This window comes from Taudactylus pleione, unplaced genomic scaffold (assembly GCF_031769625.1).
Source record: "Taudactylus pleione unplaced genomic scaffold, aTauple2 ptg000092l, whole genome shotgun sequence".
In the NCBI taxonomy this organism is placed as follows: domain Eukaryota; kingdom Metazoa; phylum Chordata; class Amphibia; order Anura; family Myobatrachidae; genus Taudactylus; species Taudactylus pleione.
In genome coordinates, this window is record NW_028284494.1 from 16814331 (window position 1) to 16834521 (window position 20191).

Sequence of the window (20191 nt, forward strand, 5' to 3'; positions counted from 1 at the left end):
TTGTTCATAAAGTCGGGTAATGGATAGGCCCCTAAAGAGGATGTTTTGGAACCATTCTTTATTCATGGCTGTGTTCTTAGGCAAAATTGTGAGTGAGCCCACTCCCTTGGCTGAGAAGCAACCCCACACATGAATGGTCTGAGGATGCTTTACTGTTGGCATGACACAGGACTGATGGTAGCGCTCACCTTTTCTTCTCCGGACAAGTGTTTTTTTCAGATGCCCCAAACAATCTGAAAGGGCATTCATCAGAAATAATAACTTTACAATAGTCCTCGGCAGTCCAGTCCCTATACCTTTTGCAGAATATCAGTCTGTACCAATGTTTTTCCTGGAGTTAAGTGGCTTCATTTTCTGCCCTTCTTGACACCAGACCATTTTCCAAAAATCTTCGCCTCACCTGCCTGCTGCCATTCCTGAGCAAGCTCTGCACTGTTGAGATGGTCCTGGCTTGCTGGACGTTCCTGGGTGCCCTGAAGCCGCCTTCTCAACTATTGAACCTCTCTCCTTGAAGTTCTTGATGATCCAATAAATGGTTGATTTAGGTGGAATCTTACTAGCAGCAATATCCTTGCCTGTGAAGCCCTTTTTGTGCAAAGCAATGACGAATGCATGCGTTTCCTTGCAGGTAACCATAATTAACAGAGGAAGAACAATGATTTCAAGCTCCACCATCCTTTTCAATGTTTCCAGTCTGTTCTAAAGCTGGCCACACACTAGACCAACTTTCATCCAACTAGTTGATTGGTTGGAATGAAAATCTGGTAACGGATGGTAATAAATGATGATCAGCAATTTGCTCCTAAATGCCAGAAAATAGATGAAAATGGTCGTCAGACAATTTTATTAAATGTTTGATCTAAGCAATTTGTTCAAACAACGGTTTTTGTCCATTTTCCAGTGTTTGGGAGCAAATTGATGATTGTCATTTGCTTTCATACCTTACCAGATTTTAATTCCAACCAATCAACTAGTTGGCTGGTTGAATGTAAGCTGGTCTAGTGTGTGGCCAGCTTTACTCGGTCAGCATGACAGAGTGATCTCCAGCCTTATCCTCGTCAACACTCTAACTTGTGTTTAACGAGAAAATCACTGACATGATATCAGCTGGTCCTTTTGTGGCAGGGCTGAAATGCAGTGGAAATTTCGTTTTGGGGATTAAGGACCTCATTCAGACCCGCTCGCAAGCGGGTCGATGGTGGGGCAGGTGCGCAAGCCCCGTAGCCAGTGAGAAATTCACTTGCTTCGGGGCTCTCCACAAACGGGGGCGGCTGTCGATGTTGTTCGACATCTCGCCCCGTTTTGTAGGCGGGGAGGGGGGGGGGGTGGCTGAACAAACGGAGGCGTTCCTGAAGGAACACCTGCAGTTTGTGGGCGGCCCTACTGACATCACTCGTGATGTCAGTAGTGAGCGAGCTTCCTGCTTCCATAGCTCTTAGGCAATGCAATTACCACCCGCGACTAGCCCCAGAAGCACTAGATGATGCATATGTCTATCAGCACTTCAGGAGGGTGCGAGCTGAAATCTGCGCTAAGTGCACTATTGGGTCTAGTCGTTGGCTGATTGAATTCTCCAACTGAGAGGTAAACATGGATAGAAGAATTACCGAGCAACGTCATTAACACAATTCCTTATACCTGTGAGATCTAAAACACGCTCATTGTAACATACTGTACAAGCAAATATGTATGGAAGGGTCATTACTATCTGCGCTCCCGCTAGTGTATCTGCCTGATCAGAACCTGGGTGTACCCAGGAAAGGATAACTAGCAGTAAGGAAATGTGGCTGCTGCATAGTAAGTGCAGGAAAACGCCATCTAAAAGCAGAAATTATGTACTACTTCATAAGTGCCATTGTAATATATAATATAGCTAATACCTAATCACATCTGCCAGCTCCATCATCTAAACGTAAGAACACTGAGGTAGAGGACAGATTTGATCCCGGATAGAGGTGACTGACGTGACTGGGACATTAACACACACAACTTGCAATGTCATCCGGACTGGTGGATCAGATTACTGGGCTGGAAATACAGCTGGAGTGCTATGTCACAAGCCCACAGACCTAAACACAAAATATGGTGCCCCCGGTGCAAATCCTATAAGTAGGCAACAGGATTTGGCACACTGTGTTTCAGCCTGCAACTACTGGACCAGCAGAGACATGCGAGAGCAGCACACATGGCTAATTTTGGGGCAGCATCCCATTCATGCCAGTTACAAGCACTCACCCCTCCCCACCAACCCTGTGGCGAGCCTCTTCCTGCTGGCTGTGGCGAATAGCTTGCTTGTCCAGTTCCCTTATTCACTTACTGTTGCAGGTCTCAGGAGCCCACTGCCGTGGGTCAGCATGAAGCAGAAGGGTAGGAGAGCACACTCCCACGGGGAGCGTGCATGGTCCAACATAGTGTGTACACACTTGCCGATATGGACGCTATGTCGGCCCGATCCGCCAGATCGGGCAACTTATCGTCTAATGAGTAACCTCCTTAAGAGCGTGGCAGCGCAGTTTGATCAGCTGGTGTGCTGCCTGTAGGACCCAGTATAGTGTTCCCGCTACAAAGCGGGTTAAGCAGGGCACTAGGGTTGCTGGCCGGCAGCTACCAAAAAGGGGGCGTTGCAGATTGGGATAGGGGGTGTGTCTGACACGCCCCCAATTTGTCACACTTGGGGTGTGCCCAGCACTTTTAAGGTTCTGGGCTTCCCTCAAGCTCTCCCCTCACGGTGAATTGATGCCCTTCGCATTGCGTCTATTCCGCGGATGGCGATCTGTCACCGCAACTGTTCTCACCCACCGGACACTTCGGCACGCGGGTGAGGAAGTCTCAGAGCAGACTGTTTTAGCAGGAGCACTACAGTAAATTAGCAGTGAGGGACTCCCATCAAATAATTAGAGTAAATGCCCTGTCCATACTAGCCAGAATTTTGGGGCTAGGTTTTATATAATTATCACTAGTGTAGGCTCTGATGTGTACATTAGTCAGAAGAATTGAATTCATTTGTTTATTAGTCACCTGAACATGGTACTGGTCACCAGAATATGGGGTGCAGCCGTGTGTACTGGTCAACAGAATATTGGGGGTCACCTAAATGGAAATTCGTAGGAACTTTGTTTCCTATTAATATATGTAACATGCCTCTACATAAATCAGTATTCCAGCTAAACAATAATAAGTATTTAATGTTTTAAATACACCGTGGCTTAGATAACAATATTTTACAGATTCTTCCTTGACACTGTTATAGCATTCCTAGGGGTCTAGTTACTAAGCAGTGTCGGGAGACAGAGTGAAAAGTGATAAGGTGCCAGCCAATCAGCTCCCAACTGTCATTTTTCAAACAGCTTGTGAGATGGCAGTTGGGAGCTGATTGGCTGGTACCTTATCACTTTTCACTCTGTCTCCTAACACTGCTTAGTAAATACACCCCATAATCTCATTGACTGTTCCATCTTAATAACCAGTTTCAATAAGTGTCATAAGGAGAAGTCAGAGTTTTGATTATTTTGATAATTATTTTGTTATACAATATAGCAGCAGGTGGGTAATACATGTTGTTATAAGATTATTTTTTAGAAGAAAAGTTTTTGACTTACAAATATTACACTATGAGAGAACACTGTAAGCAGAAGACCGCTTGAGGTTTTCTGAACACTAATTGATTTTTTTTTTCGCAAAAGGCATTTTTTCCATGGTTTATCTTAAGTTGGTATTTTGGAAATGTTGATACAATTATTATTATTATTATTATTATTATTCTGCTTTGTTTATTGTAACCGTATAAAATGGTAACCTATGGTAAATAACTGTCGTAGAATTATGTGGAAGAAAACGGAGGTTATCCGGTTGTTCCTGAGCTGACAATGGCGGAGTACGTCCAGGATCTACTAAACCATTTAACTGAACAGCCTGGGAGCTTTGAGGCAGAAATCTATCAGTTTACAGATGTACTAAGTAACTGGATCACCACCGAAGAGTCCTTACAGGAAGTGGTGGAACTTATCTATCAGCAGGTAACTAACGCGTTTTGCTTGTGTAACAGTTATGTAGTGATTTTGTTTTCCTCTTGTATTTATATGTGCTCTTGTCCTGATGTTCCCACAGTATGCATTTAATTGATGTGATTTTTTTTTAGTGTTTGTTCTTGGGGGGTTTTTTTGTGTGTGTGTGTGTGGCCGCTCTCTACCATGTGAGACAGAGGCAGCAATATTATATGGGTGGTTATAAATATAATAAAAATAAAATATAATTTTAAACAGATTCACGCTTTATGTTAAGAAAAAAAACACTTTGTGGTTGCTCTTTGCCACACTCCGCCCTCCAATTCCATCATACTTTCCCCCCTAATTAGATCTCCGTCCTCTAATTACTTTCACGACTATTTCTGCAGGATGGTGGATAGCTTTGCACAGAGCTGCCGGGGCCATACCTGTAGCGTTTGTATGTTCTTTCCATTATTTGCATGCGTTTCCTCCATTTGCTCTAGATTCTTCCAAATTTCCAAAAACATAGTTAATTGGTTGCTGGCTTAATGGATCCTGTTATATGTGGGCGGTAGAGAAAGTAATCTTTGTAACTTTAATGGTGCAGGGACTGATGTAAATTATAATACATGTCTGTAAATATGGCGTAATTTAAACAACAAAAATATGTTCATACTCATTGTGGTATTTTATTTATTGTAATTCACGAATTACAGGAGGTTATGTTGCAATTTAGATGTCATGCTTCCACTTAACATGTAATGTCAGCACCTCACTAAATAGATATCGCTCTCCAATCAAATATTGTTTAAATTGCTTTCATAAACATTTCCTATATGTATTCTAACCCTATATTTCTCTTTTGAAGGCAACTTCAGTATCCAATTTCTCCTACACTGGTGCACGTCTGTGCAATCACCTGTCAATTAACCTTCAGATAAGCCCACAGAACTGCAACTTCAGACAGTTACTGCTTAAGAGGTAAATATAAAAGTCCCTAATTCTATCCTGTCTTTATGTCCGTGGATGTATTTTGTTTCGCTCTTCAGCATGTTGCTATTACTCTACAACCAATATTATATTTTGCACGACTTTTATATTCCAGAGCTATACCCCTAATTATATAGGTAATCTATGTGTTTGTGATCGCGCTCAGCTAAAAAAATTGTGGTTTCCATTACATATGTTTTTGAGCTCCCCATATAGCATCAGACCACCCCACATGCCCTATACATACACCATGTGAAGTCACACTCATATTTTACAGTACGGAATGCTTATAATTGCTTGTACATTGCTTTGATCTCATGTAGCCATCAGGTGCAGTGCTGGGGGCAGTTAGCAGTTGGAGTAGAGGAGGTTAATTCCAAGAAGCAGTTGCGGTGGAGCTGGGGCTAGATGGGGGTAAGAGCAGGCAGGGCTGGGGGTAGGTTGTGGGTAAGTGTAGACAGCAGTTGGGACAGTGCTAGGAGCAGGTAGCAGTTGGGGTAGTAGGGGCTAAGGGCAGGCAGCAGTTGGGGTTGAGTTGGGGCTTGAGACAGGGAGCAGTTGGTGCAGGGAGGGGGGGGTACAGGGGTATAAGGGCATGTGGAAGTTGGGGTAGGAAAGGGGGGTTAAGTGGGGGAAGTAGCTATGAGTACTATGACATCTGAATCCCGGCAAGGCACTTAAGATAGGCGTCGAAATACCGACGCCTATCTTAATCCCGACACCGGAACGCAGAGGACGCCAGCCCGAACGAGTCCGGGACGCCCTTAACGTTAGCCGCAAGGGGGGGAGGGGCTTAGTGTTAGGCTACCCTAGGGGGGGGAGATTAGGGTTAGGATGCCCTAGAGGGGGGGAGATTAGGGTTAGGCTGCCCTAGGGGAGGAGGTTACGGTTAGGCTCCCCTACGGCGGGAGATTAGGTTTAGACACCACTAAGGGAGGTTTAGAGGGGTAAGGATAGAGTTACGGTCAGGGACTTTATACCCATTCCAGTACGTGTAGGTAGCAGTTTGGACAGTATTAGGGGCAAGGAGGGGGTTAGGGGCAGGCAGTGCTGGGGGACTGGAGGGGATAATGGTAGAGAGCAGCTGGTGCAGTACTGCGGTGCAAGGAGGGGGTTAGAGACAGGCAGGGTATGGGTATAAGGGTGGCTAGCTAGGCCAGTACTGGGGGGCAAGGAGGAGGTTAGAGGCAGGCAGTGCTGGGGGTAGTGCAGAGATAAGGGTAGATAGCAGCTGGGGCAGTACTCGGGGGCAAGGAGGGGGGTTAGGGGCACGCAGTGCTGGGGATATAGTGGGGATAAGGGTAGATAGCTGGGGCGGTACTGGGGGCCAAGGAGGGGGGTTAGGGGCACACAGTGCTGGGAATATAGTGGGGATAAGGGTAGATAGCTGGGGCGGTACTGGGGGTAAGGAGGGGGGTTAGAGGCACGCAGTGCTGGGGATAGGGTGGGGATAAGGGTAGATAGTTAGGGCGGTACTGGGGGGTGAGGAGGGGGTTATGGGCAGGCAGTTTCTGAGGGTAGGAAGGCGGTAAGGTTCTGAATGTTAATGAACACTAAATGATAGTCCTACCTTCCGGACCCCCTCCGTGCATTGATTGCAGTGTTGGCCTTCGCGGCACCCCCAGCCCCCACCCTGTTTGCATTATTAGCTGAACCCACACCAAAAGACACCCCAGCTCGCCTTCCCTCCCTGCCGCCCACCACCCACTTGTTAAACACTTACTTTGCTCCAGGTCAGAGAATGCAGGAATGTGCACCATCTTCTTCTACACAGTTCCTCATACTGCCGCCTGTATTATGCCAGAGCCGCCTTCATGCCGGGTCTGCCAGTCTTCTATGCTGCCAGAACAGTTATTTGATTGGCTGAACAATTAAAGTTCTGTAAAGAAAAAACAGATAGGTGCGCTAACTGTTCAATGGCTGTCTAATATAAAACCTGCAGCTGATACCAGAGGGGCTTCTGCATTAGGCCCTCAAAACAAGATAGAGAAAAGAAATAAGGTATCTGCGCTGGTGTTTATATAAATATGACACCTTTAATGTAACAAATATATACATTTATTCAATAGTGAACTGCAGTTCAATAAAACATACACACATGTAACAAGTGTTGTTAAAAATAGTGGCCATAAATGATACAAACAGCCATATAATTAGGATAATAATTCAGAGAAAATGTATCCAATAGTTCCCAACAGCTGGCTTATTATCCAATGGAACGAAAATGACGATTCACACTAAGATGTGTGCAAATAAGGCTGCCCAGTATTTAGAAATGTGGTTCTGTAGCTGAACAAAGTCACAAGTCCCTCTTATATCCCAACAAGTATATTCCGTATATTGAAACTCCTTACCCCACAGAGGCTCACAGGATGGATATATAACGGCAATGATGTCAGCTGATATGCGCCGTTATGGCAATTGTTGCCCGCACTCTGGGTATAGATCGGAGATCCGTTGATATGTAGGTGCAAAGTAGTGCACAAAGGGTGCCAAGGCTGGGCTGGAGAATTGCCACCGAAGCGACCCCTGCACACACCTCAGGCGGATGGGCAACAACCCGCACGGAGATGAACGCCGCGGCACAAGAGCCCCAGGAGGAAAAGGACACCAGCAGCAGTCAGCAAGCACGTGTCCATCCCAACGTGGCAGGAGCCCGGCGGCTGATGGATGTGGAGTCAAGTGGCCGCCGAGTGTTGTACAGGTGGCTGCCAATAGCTGGGCTTGCGGGGATCCAGCTGGTTTGAAGTGGGGTGCCCGGATAACAACCACTTGAACAAATAGTGCAGTAGGAATGTAAGAAGCAGTCAGCAGTTCACTGGTTCCTTTCCTTGACGCGTTTCTCCCCTATACAGGGGTTTTCTTAAAAGACAAATAGCAAATTTTTTTTAATTAACGTTCTGTGTATGGACAGCTTTAAACTTACCGGAAGCAGCTCACGTCCGCGTTGTGTGCCACCTGTGCACTCTGTACAGAGGTCACACTGCAGAGCAGTTGGTGTATTGTGTTGTCCCTCCTTTCTCTGCCGGCTACAGTAAACATACCTAGTCCCAACACTGGGATAAGCAGAATCGTAACAAAATAAGGCCAATCCCTGATCTGCTCAAGTCCCACCCCTTTTGGGATTCATGATTCCAAAATGTGGACAGTTGGTATTATGTATGAGATCTGATTGGTATATGCGGGTGAGTGAGTGGCATGTGAGGGGAGTTTTGGTGCACATCAGAGATCTGGAGGCTTGTGCTGGTCTGAGTGCATGTGGGGGGCATTTTCCTAGCAAGTGGGTGTGACTGCATGTTATGGCTATTTTGGAGCAGGTGAGTGGTTTGTGCTGACATTTTGGGATGAGGGATGTGAGTGCGCAGTGTTTTTGTTTTTATTAATGAAAAGGAACTGTGGAAACACTGCCATTAGCAAATTAATCAGATTCTAGCTATCACTAATGTAGGAAAGTGTCGTGTAAACAGATAGACTACAAGGGCCACACATCCCACCTTCAAAAGGGCCATGAATTACCTTCATTTTGAAGTCTGTTCATTTACGTATATAACCTTGTTAACAACAGGGAGATAACTGGAACTTTCATTTCTCTTTTGCAAAATAGATCATGAGACCCTGTGGTCATGAAATTCAGTAGTGCTTCACAGGACAGTAGCGTGCAGCAAATTACATCCTAGTTAACTTATGTACTTACATAAAACACATTTTAAATAATATAATTATTACTTGATTCTAATAGCTTCCATTCAGTAATAAGTAAATGTCATAAGCAAGTAACAAAGTTGTGCTCAAAGCAATGTAGAGAAGTTACAGAAGTACAGGTCACCTCATAGTACACCAGAACAAGCGAATGCGCCAGCTCGGACCATATAGAATGTAATGTACAGCGTGTTACAGATATCTGGCAACTCCTTACCAGCTCGTTATCCTCGGGAGTGGAAGACGCTGGGATTTTGCACAACGGTGGTCCTGCATAAATGATACAAGGCGTTACAGTAGCACATCATTTGGGCCCAGATACCCTTTCAGTTCAGCCGATTTTATTTGATTAGTGTTACTGCGATGGCTTCTGAAGCTGTACCTTGTTCATTCTGTCTCCCAGTGCTTTGTATCACTAATGGTAATCCCGTCTCTAGGTGTCAGACAGAATTTGATAAAAGAGATCAGGCAGCAAAAGGAGATGAAGCTACACGGAAGCGCTTTCATGCCTTTGTACTGTTTTTGGGTGAACTTTACCTTAACCTGGAGGTAAGACAGTAATGTGTTTGTGGTAAACACACCTTCTTTATTATTTATTATGTTATATGACCTGTTTAAAAAAAGTGGCTTACACCTACGTAAAAGAGGCGTTTGTTCCATAGTGATACACGCCGATCGGTAGGTGGCTGAGTAACCAGATCTTTTCCATCGTCCTCTGGTGCCAGTTACCTTCTAATTACTAATGAGCGGATACATGTATTTTCAATTGTTATAGGGCAGGGACGGGGAACCTTTATTCTGCTGAGGGCCATTTTGATATATATAACATTATTTGCGGGCCCACTCTAGGCCACGCCCCTCTGTTACACAGGGGCGGAGCCACAATTGCCAGTGATTACAGCAAAGCCTGGAGCAGACTGAGTATGCTCCAGGGAGCTGTAAGGGCAGCAGTGTGACCATCTGAAGTGTCCTAAGGTTGCTCCAGGCGACACTGCTGCATAGATTCTGGCTGCAGGGTACCATTCTAGGCACCCTGCTAGCCAGATGAGGCTAGCAGAAAAAAAACTCGGGAGGGCCAGACCAAATGATTCTGGGGGCCCCCGGGCCTGAGGTTCCCCATCCCTGTTATAGGGCATCAGGGTAATTTTGGGGGGTCTCATGATGAAATGCAGGGACTGTAACTCAATATTGGGTAGGATTTCTCAGTGTTTGTGGCCAGCAAACAATCGCTGCTCCCCTTGTACTTATTTGAATTTGGCACATTGCTGGAGCTTTGGTGAGAAGCAGGATCCTGGACACACACCCACTGTGTGGTCATGGGCACTTTTCACTATTACAGTCGCTTTGAGTAAATGTAAGTCCTCTTCTACAACCTTCACATCGTTCAGGGTGTCAGAGGATTTTTCCCTAAAGCTGGGTAACGCACCATACGATGTATCTCACAATATATCGTTTCGATGCGGAACGATATATCGTACACATCATATGGTTTGTACGCCTGATAGGCCGTTCACCGCATCGTCCTCTCTGCTGTTCTGCACTACAGATGGGACAACGCAATGAACAACACGATGCGGTTACATACCGCATGTAACAGTACATCGCACGGTCGTACACCGGATTGTGCAGTGTGTACAGTGCGCAAGATGTATCATTGCATCTCCCAGTCGCTGGGTCGCACCATTGTATGGCAACACCAATGCAACTTTGGTTTTTTTTTGTTACATGATAGGTTAGGAAAATATAGAGAGAGTGTATTCAACAAGGGCTTGAGTGTAGGACATACTGTTGCATTAGACAAGGAGTGAAATGCTGATTACTGATTGTATTCTCATTGTAATTTGCTCCTTTTGAGTCTTCAAAAATATTTTGTTTCTTCTTCGGGGTCCATAGGGATCCACAGGGGGATATTATGGCTGGAAGACCAGGCACCAAACCGTTAAAGCTTTGGCTCCCAGAAAGCCCTGAGTCCTCCTCCATATATACCCCGCCCCTAGCCATAGGACTTCAGTTTGTTGTTTGGTGCGGCAGGATTCAGACGCACTGTTGTAACAGGGGACTGCTCAGGCAGTTCTAAGCTTTTTAGTGTTTTATTTTACATTTTTGAGTTGGCAGTACCAAGCGTCTGTGTTAAGACTCAGATAATGCGACTCCATCTACCTCCGCCAGGCCGCAACATCAGTAATTGTGCTGGTGATTTCGGCAGGTCGTGGCTGAGCTTAGCTAGCAGCGATGCTGCGACCTGGACTGCACCGATGCTTGGAGATGTCAGGTAAGGCGATTCCTCGCTTACGGGGAATCGTGTGCGACAGTCCTTGCTTCTGGTGGCAGAGACTCACCAGAAGCCGCTGCTGTAAGGACCAGGGATTGTCCGCGTCCTTACTACACCAGCCGGGGCCCTATCGTCTGACGCCGGGGGTCGGCAGCAGGCGCAGATCTGCTGCCACGGGGCCAGCGTACCCGGCTGGTTAATGCAGCTTAGGGGAGGTAGGCGCTCCCCCGGCAACTCCTCCCACGACCCATGCGCAGTCCCTACAAAGGGTTTTGCGCGTCTGGCTTGCTCCGCCTACCCTCCACGTGTATGAGACGCTCAAGGACCACGCAGTGCACCCGGAAGCTGTAGTCTCAGGGGTGTCTGGGTCAGTCTCCCTGTTTGCCTCTCTTGGTTAAGGTATACGGTGCTCTGTCCTACCATTCCTTTGCGTTGCTGTAGTTGATTTAGAGAATGTTGTAATTCTATTACATGTGCATTGTATGTGACTGTTTGCTAGCTCCTGACTGATCCTGTTTTTCATTTCTATCTGTCAATTATAACTATCACTGTTATTTCTTTCTGAAGTACTTCACATTCATTGAGATTTTGTGAAGGCTGTCACATAACTTTGCGATTTTGCCTTTAATTTGAATATGTCAAAAGATAAAGGGAAACAGAAGGGGGAGCCACCGGTGCTGGTTTCATGTAAAGCTTATGTGTCCTCACAGGACAAAAAGGAGGGTTTGTGCATTGACTGTTATAAAGTGCCACCTTACCAGTCCGGTTTACCTGTTGTTGGACAAGAGCCATCGTGGGTATCCTCTTTGTCCCAGGTTATGATGCAGGTGGTGGATCGTTTTGGCTACTCCAATGATGCCTTCTTGGATGGGGTGTCCCCATATGTTTTCACCTCATATGCATTCCGCAGTAAGGAATGTTGATGGCCATTCTAGACCGAGTATGGCCCCATCTTATGTTGATAACAGACAAGTAGTGACCTAAAACGCCTAAACGCAAGTTGTCATTATCTCAGTCTGCCCAACATATGGTTTCAGACGCATCATCAGAGGAATCAGATGAAGCACAGGATTCCTCTCCTCCAGGATCTACTTCTGGGAGGAGGATCATCCATCTACTGTGGATGTTACTACTTTGGTGAGGGTGGTTAAATCAGTCCAAGATATTTAGGATGATGAACCAGCTCATAGTAAGAAGACTCCAGTGTTTAATCACCACTGGAAGGTGGTCAAAACGGAGTTCCCTGTGTCTAAACAGCTCACTGAGCTTATTGAGGAGGCATGGGGTAACCATAATAAGAAGTATTTTTGTGTAGATAAGAGGATAAAATCATTGTATCCATTCCCACCTTCTGTTTGTGTTAAGTGGGAGGTACCTCCTACTGTGGATTTCATCAGCATCTTCTCTGAGGGATTCCACAGTTAAAGATTGAAGCTTGTCTTAAGGCAATATTCTCATCTGGAGCTGTTACCCGTCCAGCTATAGCTGGAGCCTGGGTAGCTAAGGCTGTTGAAGAATGGATTGAGACATTAGTAGAGAATTTTCCAAATGCTACCAGAGAACAGATGATGAATATCTCCCACATACGGGAAGCGGCTTCTTATATGGGAAGAGCTGCAGTGGATTCTGGAATTTTAGCTTCTAAGGCATCAGCAGCATCCATAGTGGCACGCAGGGCCGATTGGTTAACATCTTGGAAAGCTGATACAGGATCAAAGAGGGCGCTGGAAGTTTTACCTTTTCATGGAAAAGTACTTTGTGGAGAAGAGTTGGATAACATAATTTCTACTCTGGCGGCTTCAAAGTCAGCAGTTCTGCCATCTAAGTCAAATAGTAGAGCTAGGTAGGTTTCTTTTCAGTCCTTCCATCCTCAGGGAAGAGGTAAAGTACAGACTTCTTTTAGGCCGACTAGTTTTCGTAAGTCAGAGCGACAAACTAAGGCAAGACGTTCAGCTTCTAAGCCAGACAACAAGCCCTCGGCCTGATTGAGCGGGTCTCCTCCTGGGGGATTCCAGAGTGGGGGGCCGACTTCTTCAGTTTGCGGATTATTGGCATCAAACAACTAAAGATGCCTGGGTCCGAGAAGTGGTCTCTCAGGGGTATGCCCTCACTTTCAAGAGACATTCCCGCCAGAAGTTTTTTGCCACAAAGCCTCCATCAGATGTGGACAACGCCTTGGCTTTTCAGGAAGCCATTCACTCCCTGCTACAGGCAGGGGTAATAGTCCCAGTTCCTGTGTCCCAACAAGGATGGGGTTATTACTAGATTCTCAGGCACAAAGGGTGTATCTGCAAGATTGGGGCCTTATCAAAGCATATACACATGCTGCTACGCAAGCGAAGAGTATCCATTTTGTCAGTAATGCAGGTGCTGGGATCAATGGTATTGACCTTCGACATAGTAGGGCCTCTGCAAAAGTTGATTCTCTCCTAGTGGAACGAACAGCATAATTTAATACGGTCCCAGAGTCCCAGATGATCTTTCTCACTCCAGAGGTTTGTCACTCCATCCTGTGGTGGCTAAAAAAGGGGCATCTAAACAAAGAGCGTCCGTTCTGGATTCCAAATTGGGTGCTTTTCACCACGGACGTCAGTATTCGCGGATGGGGGGCAGTGAGAGGTAATCACACCATCCAGGGGAGATGGACAAATCAAGAAAGTAGTCTGCCAATAAACATTCTGGAACTGCGAGCGGTATACAGAGCACTTGTCAGGGCACAGAACCTGCTCCAGAGCAGGTCTGTTCCGATCCAGTCCAACAACACGACTACAGTGGCCTACCTCAATCATCAGGGAGGCACAATGAGTTATGTGGCCATGAAGGAAGTGACAAAGGTTCTCATTTGGGCAGAACGGCATCTTTCGTCCATCTCGGCAATATTCATTCCGGGAGTACTCAATTGGGAAGCAGACTTCCTAAGTCGCTAGGACATACACGCTCGAGTGTTTCAACTCCTGGTAAACAAATGGGGTCTACCAGAGGCAGATCTCATTGCGTCACGCCACAACCACAAGGTCCCCAGATACGGGGACAGGTCCAGAAACCCATCAGTAGCCTTCGTGGATGCACTGGCAGTAAGATGGGACTTCAAGTTGGCATTTCTCTTTCCTCCAATTTCCCTGCTTAAAAGAGTTCTGGGGAAATTCAAGCAGGAAGGCTGAACAGTAATACTGGTGGCTCCGGCTTGGCCAAGACGTCATTGGTTCACCAACATACAGAATTTGTCGGTAGACAGTCCGTATCCTCTTCCTCTGTGGCAGGATCTGCTAATGCAGGGTCCCTGCCGACTTTCGGACTTGCCCCGTCTGGCTTTGACGGTGTGGCTCTTGAATCTTCCATCCTAAAAGCGAAGGGATTTTCCAGTTCTGTAATTCAAACGATGCTTAGAGCACGGAAGCCTGCTTCTGTCCTCATCTATTACAGAGTTTGGCATTCTTTTGGTCAATGGTGTTCTTATAAGGAATATGATCCTAAGGTGTTTAAAATTTCCAGGATACTGGCTTTTCTGCAGCCATGGTTAGACAAAGGTCTCCGTCTGGCCACTTTGAGAGTGCAGGTTTCTGCGCTGTCTGGTTCCAGAAGAAGATTGCTTCATTACCAGATGTTAGAATTTTTTCCCAAAGAGTCCTGCAAGTTCAGCCTCCTTTTGTTCCAGTGTTAGCACCATGAGATTTGTCTTTTGGTTCTTAAGAGGTTACAAGCTTCCCCATTTGAACCTTTAGACTCTGTGTAGATTTGAAGTGGTTGACAGTAAAGAAACTTTATTTTTTTTTTTCCACAAGGATAAAGCTGCTGTTCGTACAAGAGAGGCTTGCCTTCTCAAGGTAGTGTCCCGTTTTCATGTAAATGAAGAAATTGTTGTTCCAGCTTTTCAGACTCCAGACCTTTCTGTAGGTGAAGCCTCCCTGGATGTAGTTGGTGCTCTCCATATTTATGTGATTCTCTTTTTATATTATATGGTTTTCACAAACGAGGATGGCCAGCTAATAAGCAGACTCGGGCGAGATGGCTACTCATCATGACTATCTCACAGGTGTACACACAGGCTAATCTTCCTGTCCCAAGTACAGTGACAGCACATTCTACTTGGTCTGTAGGGCCATTGTAGGCCTTCAGTCGTGGTGCATCAGTTGAACGATTTGTGCAAGTCTGCCACGTGGTCTTCTGTCCACACTTCAGTTTTATGCCTTTGATACTTTTGCCTTCCAGGATGGTTCCTTTGGGCGACATTCTCCTTTCTGCTCAGGAGCATCCTGCACCCTAGGGGACCTGCTTTAGGACATCCCTATGGTATCCCTGTGGATCCCTATGGACCCCGTTAAAGAAATATAGAGTTATGGTAGACTTACCTAGATAACACCTTTTCTTCATGGTCCACAGGGCACCCACCTTGACGCACCTGGCTTCATTGGGTTATTTCCTTTTGGTAACAGATTCCCTCATCTTATGTAAGAGTGTTTCTGATATACAATTGTTCTTTTTTCTCCACTTTCCTCCTTCTGCCTTGAGGCTTGCTAACTAAACTGAAGTCCTATGGCTAGGGGTATATATGGAGGAGGAACTGGGGCATTCTGTGAGCAGAAGCTTTAACTGTTTGGTGCCTGGTCTTCCAACCATAATAGACCCATGGTATCCCTGTGGATCCTATGGATCTCGAAGAAAAGTTATCTAGGTAAGTCTAACATAACTCTATGTTTTGCCTCTCTCAGAGATTCAGCAGAACCTTGTGAAAATAACCACATGTACAGACCAGAGAACCATCACAGTTCACAGCGTTTTCAGTCTGATAAAGTTTTATTGAACATTATAGTTGGTGTTTGCATGTGCTGTAACCTGTGGAAACCAGTCACTTTTGTTTACATTACGTAAACCACTGATGGGTAACCTGATTTAATTCAAGGGTCGCATTGGGCGTCCCTCTATCATTCAAAGCACCGCACATTCCTTTTGTTCTCATTTAGTAATTTAAATGAATATATTGGATCAATGAAAGAGACACTTACCTTATTATAGATAACAGCAGACTCTTTAAATGAGCATTACAAGCTATAACAAACAAATATGACAACAAGCAGGGAGGAGCTGGGGAATGCCTGTGAGGGCTCTTAGGGCCGTGTGTTGTTGTCCATAGCGATGCATACGTATGTGGTTTATTCACATTTCCAATAACGTAACTGCTAGTTTTCCCTTCTTATAGAACATGACTAATTGATAAACTACATGTTCTTTTCTAAAAATTGCCAGCCAGTATTCAGTGTAAACAATTCCCATCTCAGTATAACACAAAGGTAGTTGGCGGCTGATACGTCTGCCCCTACTGATGGGGAAAATGTGCTTTCACCGTCCATGATGATATAGCTGATACCAAGAAATGTGCTTCTTCCTACAGATCAAAGGAGCAAAAGGCCAGGTGACAAGAGCTGTGATCCTCCAGAGCGGTCTCAAGGAGCTGCTGGATGCTCTCTTCTCCAATCCAGTGGACGATAACGTCATATGCGCTGTGAAACTACTGAAGGTAATCTAGCAGCCGGGACGATCCTGGTCAGTGTCTGCAGAGATCTGCGTTACTTGTGTGTGATTATTTTATGTTGCCAGGACAAGTCGGTGATTGGAAAAGCATTTAGCTGTCCAAACCTATTCAGACCTTCATTATTCAAAATGCCTCCAGAGCTAGAATTGGTTTAAATGTATAAGATGTGTACTACTTCAGGTTAAATAATCAGTTTGTGAATAATAGACACTGCCTGTCTATCATAGATTATTATGAAGTGGGATGGCGCACACGTCACTATAAAATACACAGAAATTCCAAGGTGACTCCAGCGTTCCATGACATTTTAATGCGTCCTTTCCTCAGGGTAATTAAATGTCCTGAAACTATGGAATTTTTTTTGCATAGCTAGATAAAGATAGCTGTTTGAGCAGTACTCCTTATTTTTAAATCTGATAGATATATATATCTGATATATATACTGTATATCAATACAATACAGCAACACTCCCATGAAATACTTGCATCTGCTCCGCTGCCCTCGTAGGTAACCTCAACCAGAGGTCCAACACAAGTGAACGTAGAGGCGGAACTCTGATGAATTACATTTGGATAGCAGAATAATAGACCAACGTTTCAGAGGTTTTTTTTTTCACTTCATCAGGACACCTGATATCCTGATGATGAAGTGAATAAACTTCGAAACGTTGATCTATTATACTTCTATCCAAATGTAATTTATCAGAGTGCCGCCTCTATTATCTATCTATCTCTGTCAGGATCCTGGCTCTATCACATAGCAGGGGCTGATGCTGCTTACCTTTTGGCACTGCTTAGCTCTCTGTAGCACGAGGTCCAATGGAGCACTTCAAAGGAAAGCAGGCTGCTGATTTAATGAGCACCCAAATAAATATCTTTAAGGAAGCTGCATAGTAGATGCAAATAATATATTCCAGTTTAGGTGTGTAACGGTTACAGGATGCCTATATATAATGGTAGCTTTGCCTAGTAGTAAATGGAGCATAGTTACTCTCGGCTACAGTTAATGTTCATCTACCACAATTATCAGTGTTGGGCACTGTCCTTTTTAAAGGGGATGGAATTACAGGGTGGGAAAAGGGTGCTTCAACGTAGATATTTGTTTACTAAACTTTTCGTCCCAAGGAGGTGATTCACCATACTGACCTCAATTTGCAACTAAGATAAATTAACTGTGAGCATAGGAGAAGGGTTCCTTACTGTACGGAAGGTTAAGCTGTGAATCAAGGGAGCGATGGAGAATTCTTTAACACTGTTCCAAAACTGGTTGGGTATTATGGAGTTGATTGAATTGTCATCATAGTGACCCCCAGTCAGTTGGTGCCCGAGTGACCCTTTTTGATTTTACTATGATGCTAAATTGCCAGCTGCCACACAATGTTTTTTTTCTTCTTTTAATACTATTTTATTGACAGGTTGTCAGACAGTACATTACTATTGGGTATCAGTACAGTACAACAAACAATAGTGAGGTACATCTGTAGTGCAATTAATGGAGAGTTAGATGGCTTTTATCAGGCAACAAGCTCGTACATATCAATCGTGATAGCAAACCTATATGTTGATAATATTCATATATAAATTATCACTTACAGCAGGGGTGACCAAAAGGCATACTGCATCAAGACATAAAGAATATTATTAACCCTCCAAAAATGTCATGTAGATTTAAAAGGGCACACCATGTTCATGAACCTCCAAATTATGCCACAAGGTGAGTTAAAACCCCTCCTCAAAGTGTCTTTGAGTATTGGACAGAAGGTGTGTACATTTGGTAACCACGTACCAAAAACGATTTTCAGCGAAACCCTCTTTGTTTTCCGATGTCTCGGTCCAGTCCATCATAAATAGAAATGAGATCCTAGGGAGTAATAGTGCAAAATCAGGGGGGGCCGGAGTGATCGTACACAGTGGGTTTCTTAATATTTGTAATGTGACTATTATTTGTGTATCCATAACATTGTACTGTGACAAATCATTACGTATAGTCAATTAGGGAATAATGAAATATTTTTCCGCAGCTATTCAGTAAGAAGTAAGGACAAATGCCTCAATACAATTCCTTTTAGCTAAAGCAGCATAATAATGTCCAATGTTTCGTTGTCCTCTTGCGAGCACAGTCATCTTGTTCATAAATTGTTTACACATAGAGCAGAGAGAGAGTATTTAGCATATAGTGAAGCTACTAGATAGACAACTGCTGATTTTATAAACTCTTTCTTAGATATATGGCAGTACCACGTGAATAGGGAAAAAATTATCAGTTAACCGAAGACGGATAAAGGTAGTTACCATTAAAGTTAGTTTCTTTTCTCTAAAGATTAAGTTAGTCCTCATACTCCCCAGAGCAATAGTGCCGGCAGAACACATTGTACTTCATGTGGTGGATACGGGTGTCCTGTAGGTGTACTTTCTCCGTGGGCTGTGTGTGGTAAATGAGAGTAAATCGTATTTATATTCTGTGTCATTTCCTAGTTAACTGGATCGGTTCTAGAAGATGCCTGGAAAGAGACCGGGAACTCTTACATGGAGGAAGTGATCCAGAGAATGAAGAATGTGGTTCTGGATGCAGACTGTAGCAGGTTGAAAATGGCAATTAGCCCATCACAGTTTGTATCAAGTTTGCGTTATGGGACCCTAAGAAGCCCCTTTTGGAGGGGAATGATCTTATCCCTCTCTCTGACCTAAAACATATGTAGTTTGTTTGTTTGTTCATTTCAGAGATGTGAAACAGATGCTACTGAAGCTGGTAGAACTTCGGTCGAGTAACTGGGGAAGGGTCCATTCAGCATCGACCTTCAGCGAAGCAACTCCTGAAAATGACCCGAATTACTTCATGGTAAGATTACGCCTCGTGGTCCCTGCTGCTTGTGTTTCTCTGGGACCTTCGGAGTTTAGAGAAAATGATATAGATAGGCCAATACATTGCCATGCCATATTCTCTGTGTATAAATTAACTTCTTCCGTCTCTGTGGGGGGCAAATTGTAGCAAAATAAACACATGTTGGAGGCACGGAGAGCATTTATATTTGCCCCTGTTTATTTGTGTACTTAGACATGGCTGTGTTATTGTCATTGTATCTGTAGCAAATCAGGTTACATCTAAATGGACGCAATCATGAAAAAATATTTAGTTTTTACATACTGGGCACAGTCCGTTATGGACGTTATACTGCAGCATTTCAAGTAAATGTTTTTCTCTTGCAGCAAGGCTGGGGAACACTGGACCATGGGATTGTAGGTTGGGGCTGGAGCTGGCACTTAATGAAATGTAGCTTTAATTCCCAAGCTCCTCCCCCTAGCAATCCCACAATTCCAGTGTTCTTTAAGTGCCTGAGGAGTAGGGCATGTTGTAGGAGGGTTATGCAGCTCTTTATTGTAGCTTAGTTTTTTTTCTATTTTTCTTTGTAATATTATATTTATTTCTAGTTAGGATTGTCTGTGCGCTGCTTGTAGCCGAACACAAACAGACAAATCTCAGGTGCACAATTCCAAATTATTGATAATATATAAATGCAATAAAATTTTGCAATCAATAGAGGTTTTTAGCATAATCATGGCTAAGGTTATGGGCCTACCCACCATATCCAGGTAACCTCTTTACTGTAGGCCCCTAACATACTAGGGTTCAAATCCAGAGCGCAGGACCCCCCCAAACTGGCCCAGCTAAGCTGCCCCAGGGCACCGCCATAGTAAGAAAAGTGCAGTGTAAAA

General features: G+C 44.6%; 1 protein-coding gene across 2 annotated transcripts in view; it reads left to right on the plus strand.

Moving 5' to 3' along the window:
• PAIP1 (poly(A) binding protein interacting protein 1) overlaps positions 1-20191 on the plus strand; it is a 60790-nt gene that overhangs the window by 28070 nt on the left and 12529 nt on the right. Inside the window, exons 3-8 of one of the 2 annotated variants that reach the window (XM_088469435.1) lie at positions 3819-4016; positions 4855-4967; positions 9113-9224; positions 16337-16462; positions 18953-19059; positions 19199-19316. In XM_088469435.1, the coding sequence (XP_088325561.1) occupies positions 3819-4016; positions 4855-4967; positions 9113-9224; positions 16337-16462; positions 18953-19059; positions 19199-19316 (774 nt within the window). Of the gene's footprint in view, positions 1-3818; positions 4017-4854; positions 4968-9112; positions 9225-16336; positions 16463-18952; positions 19087-19198; positions 19317-20191 lie in introns of both variants that reach the window. The other variant, XM_088469434.1, reaches the window with a different exon arrangement.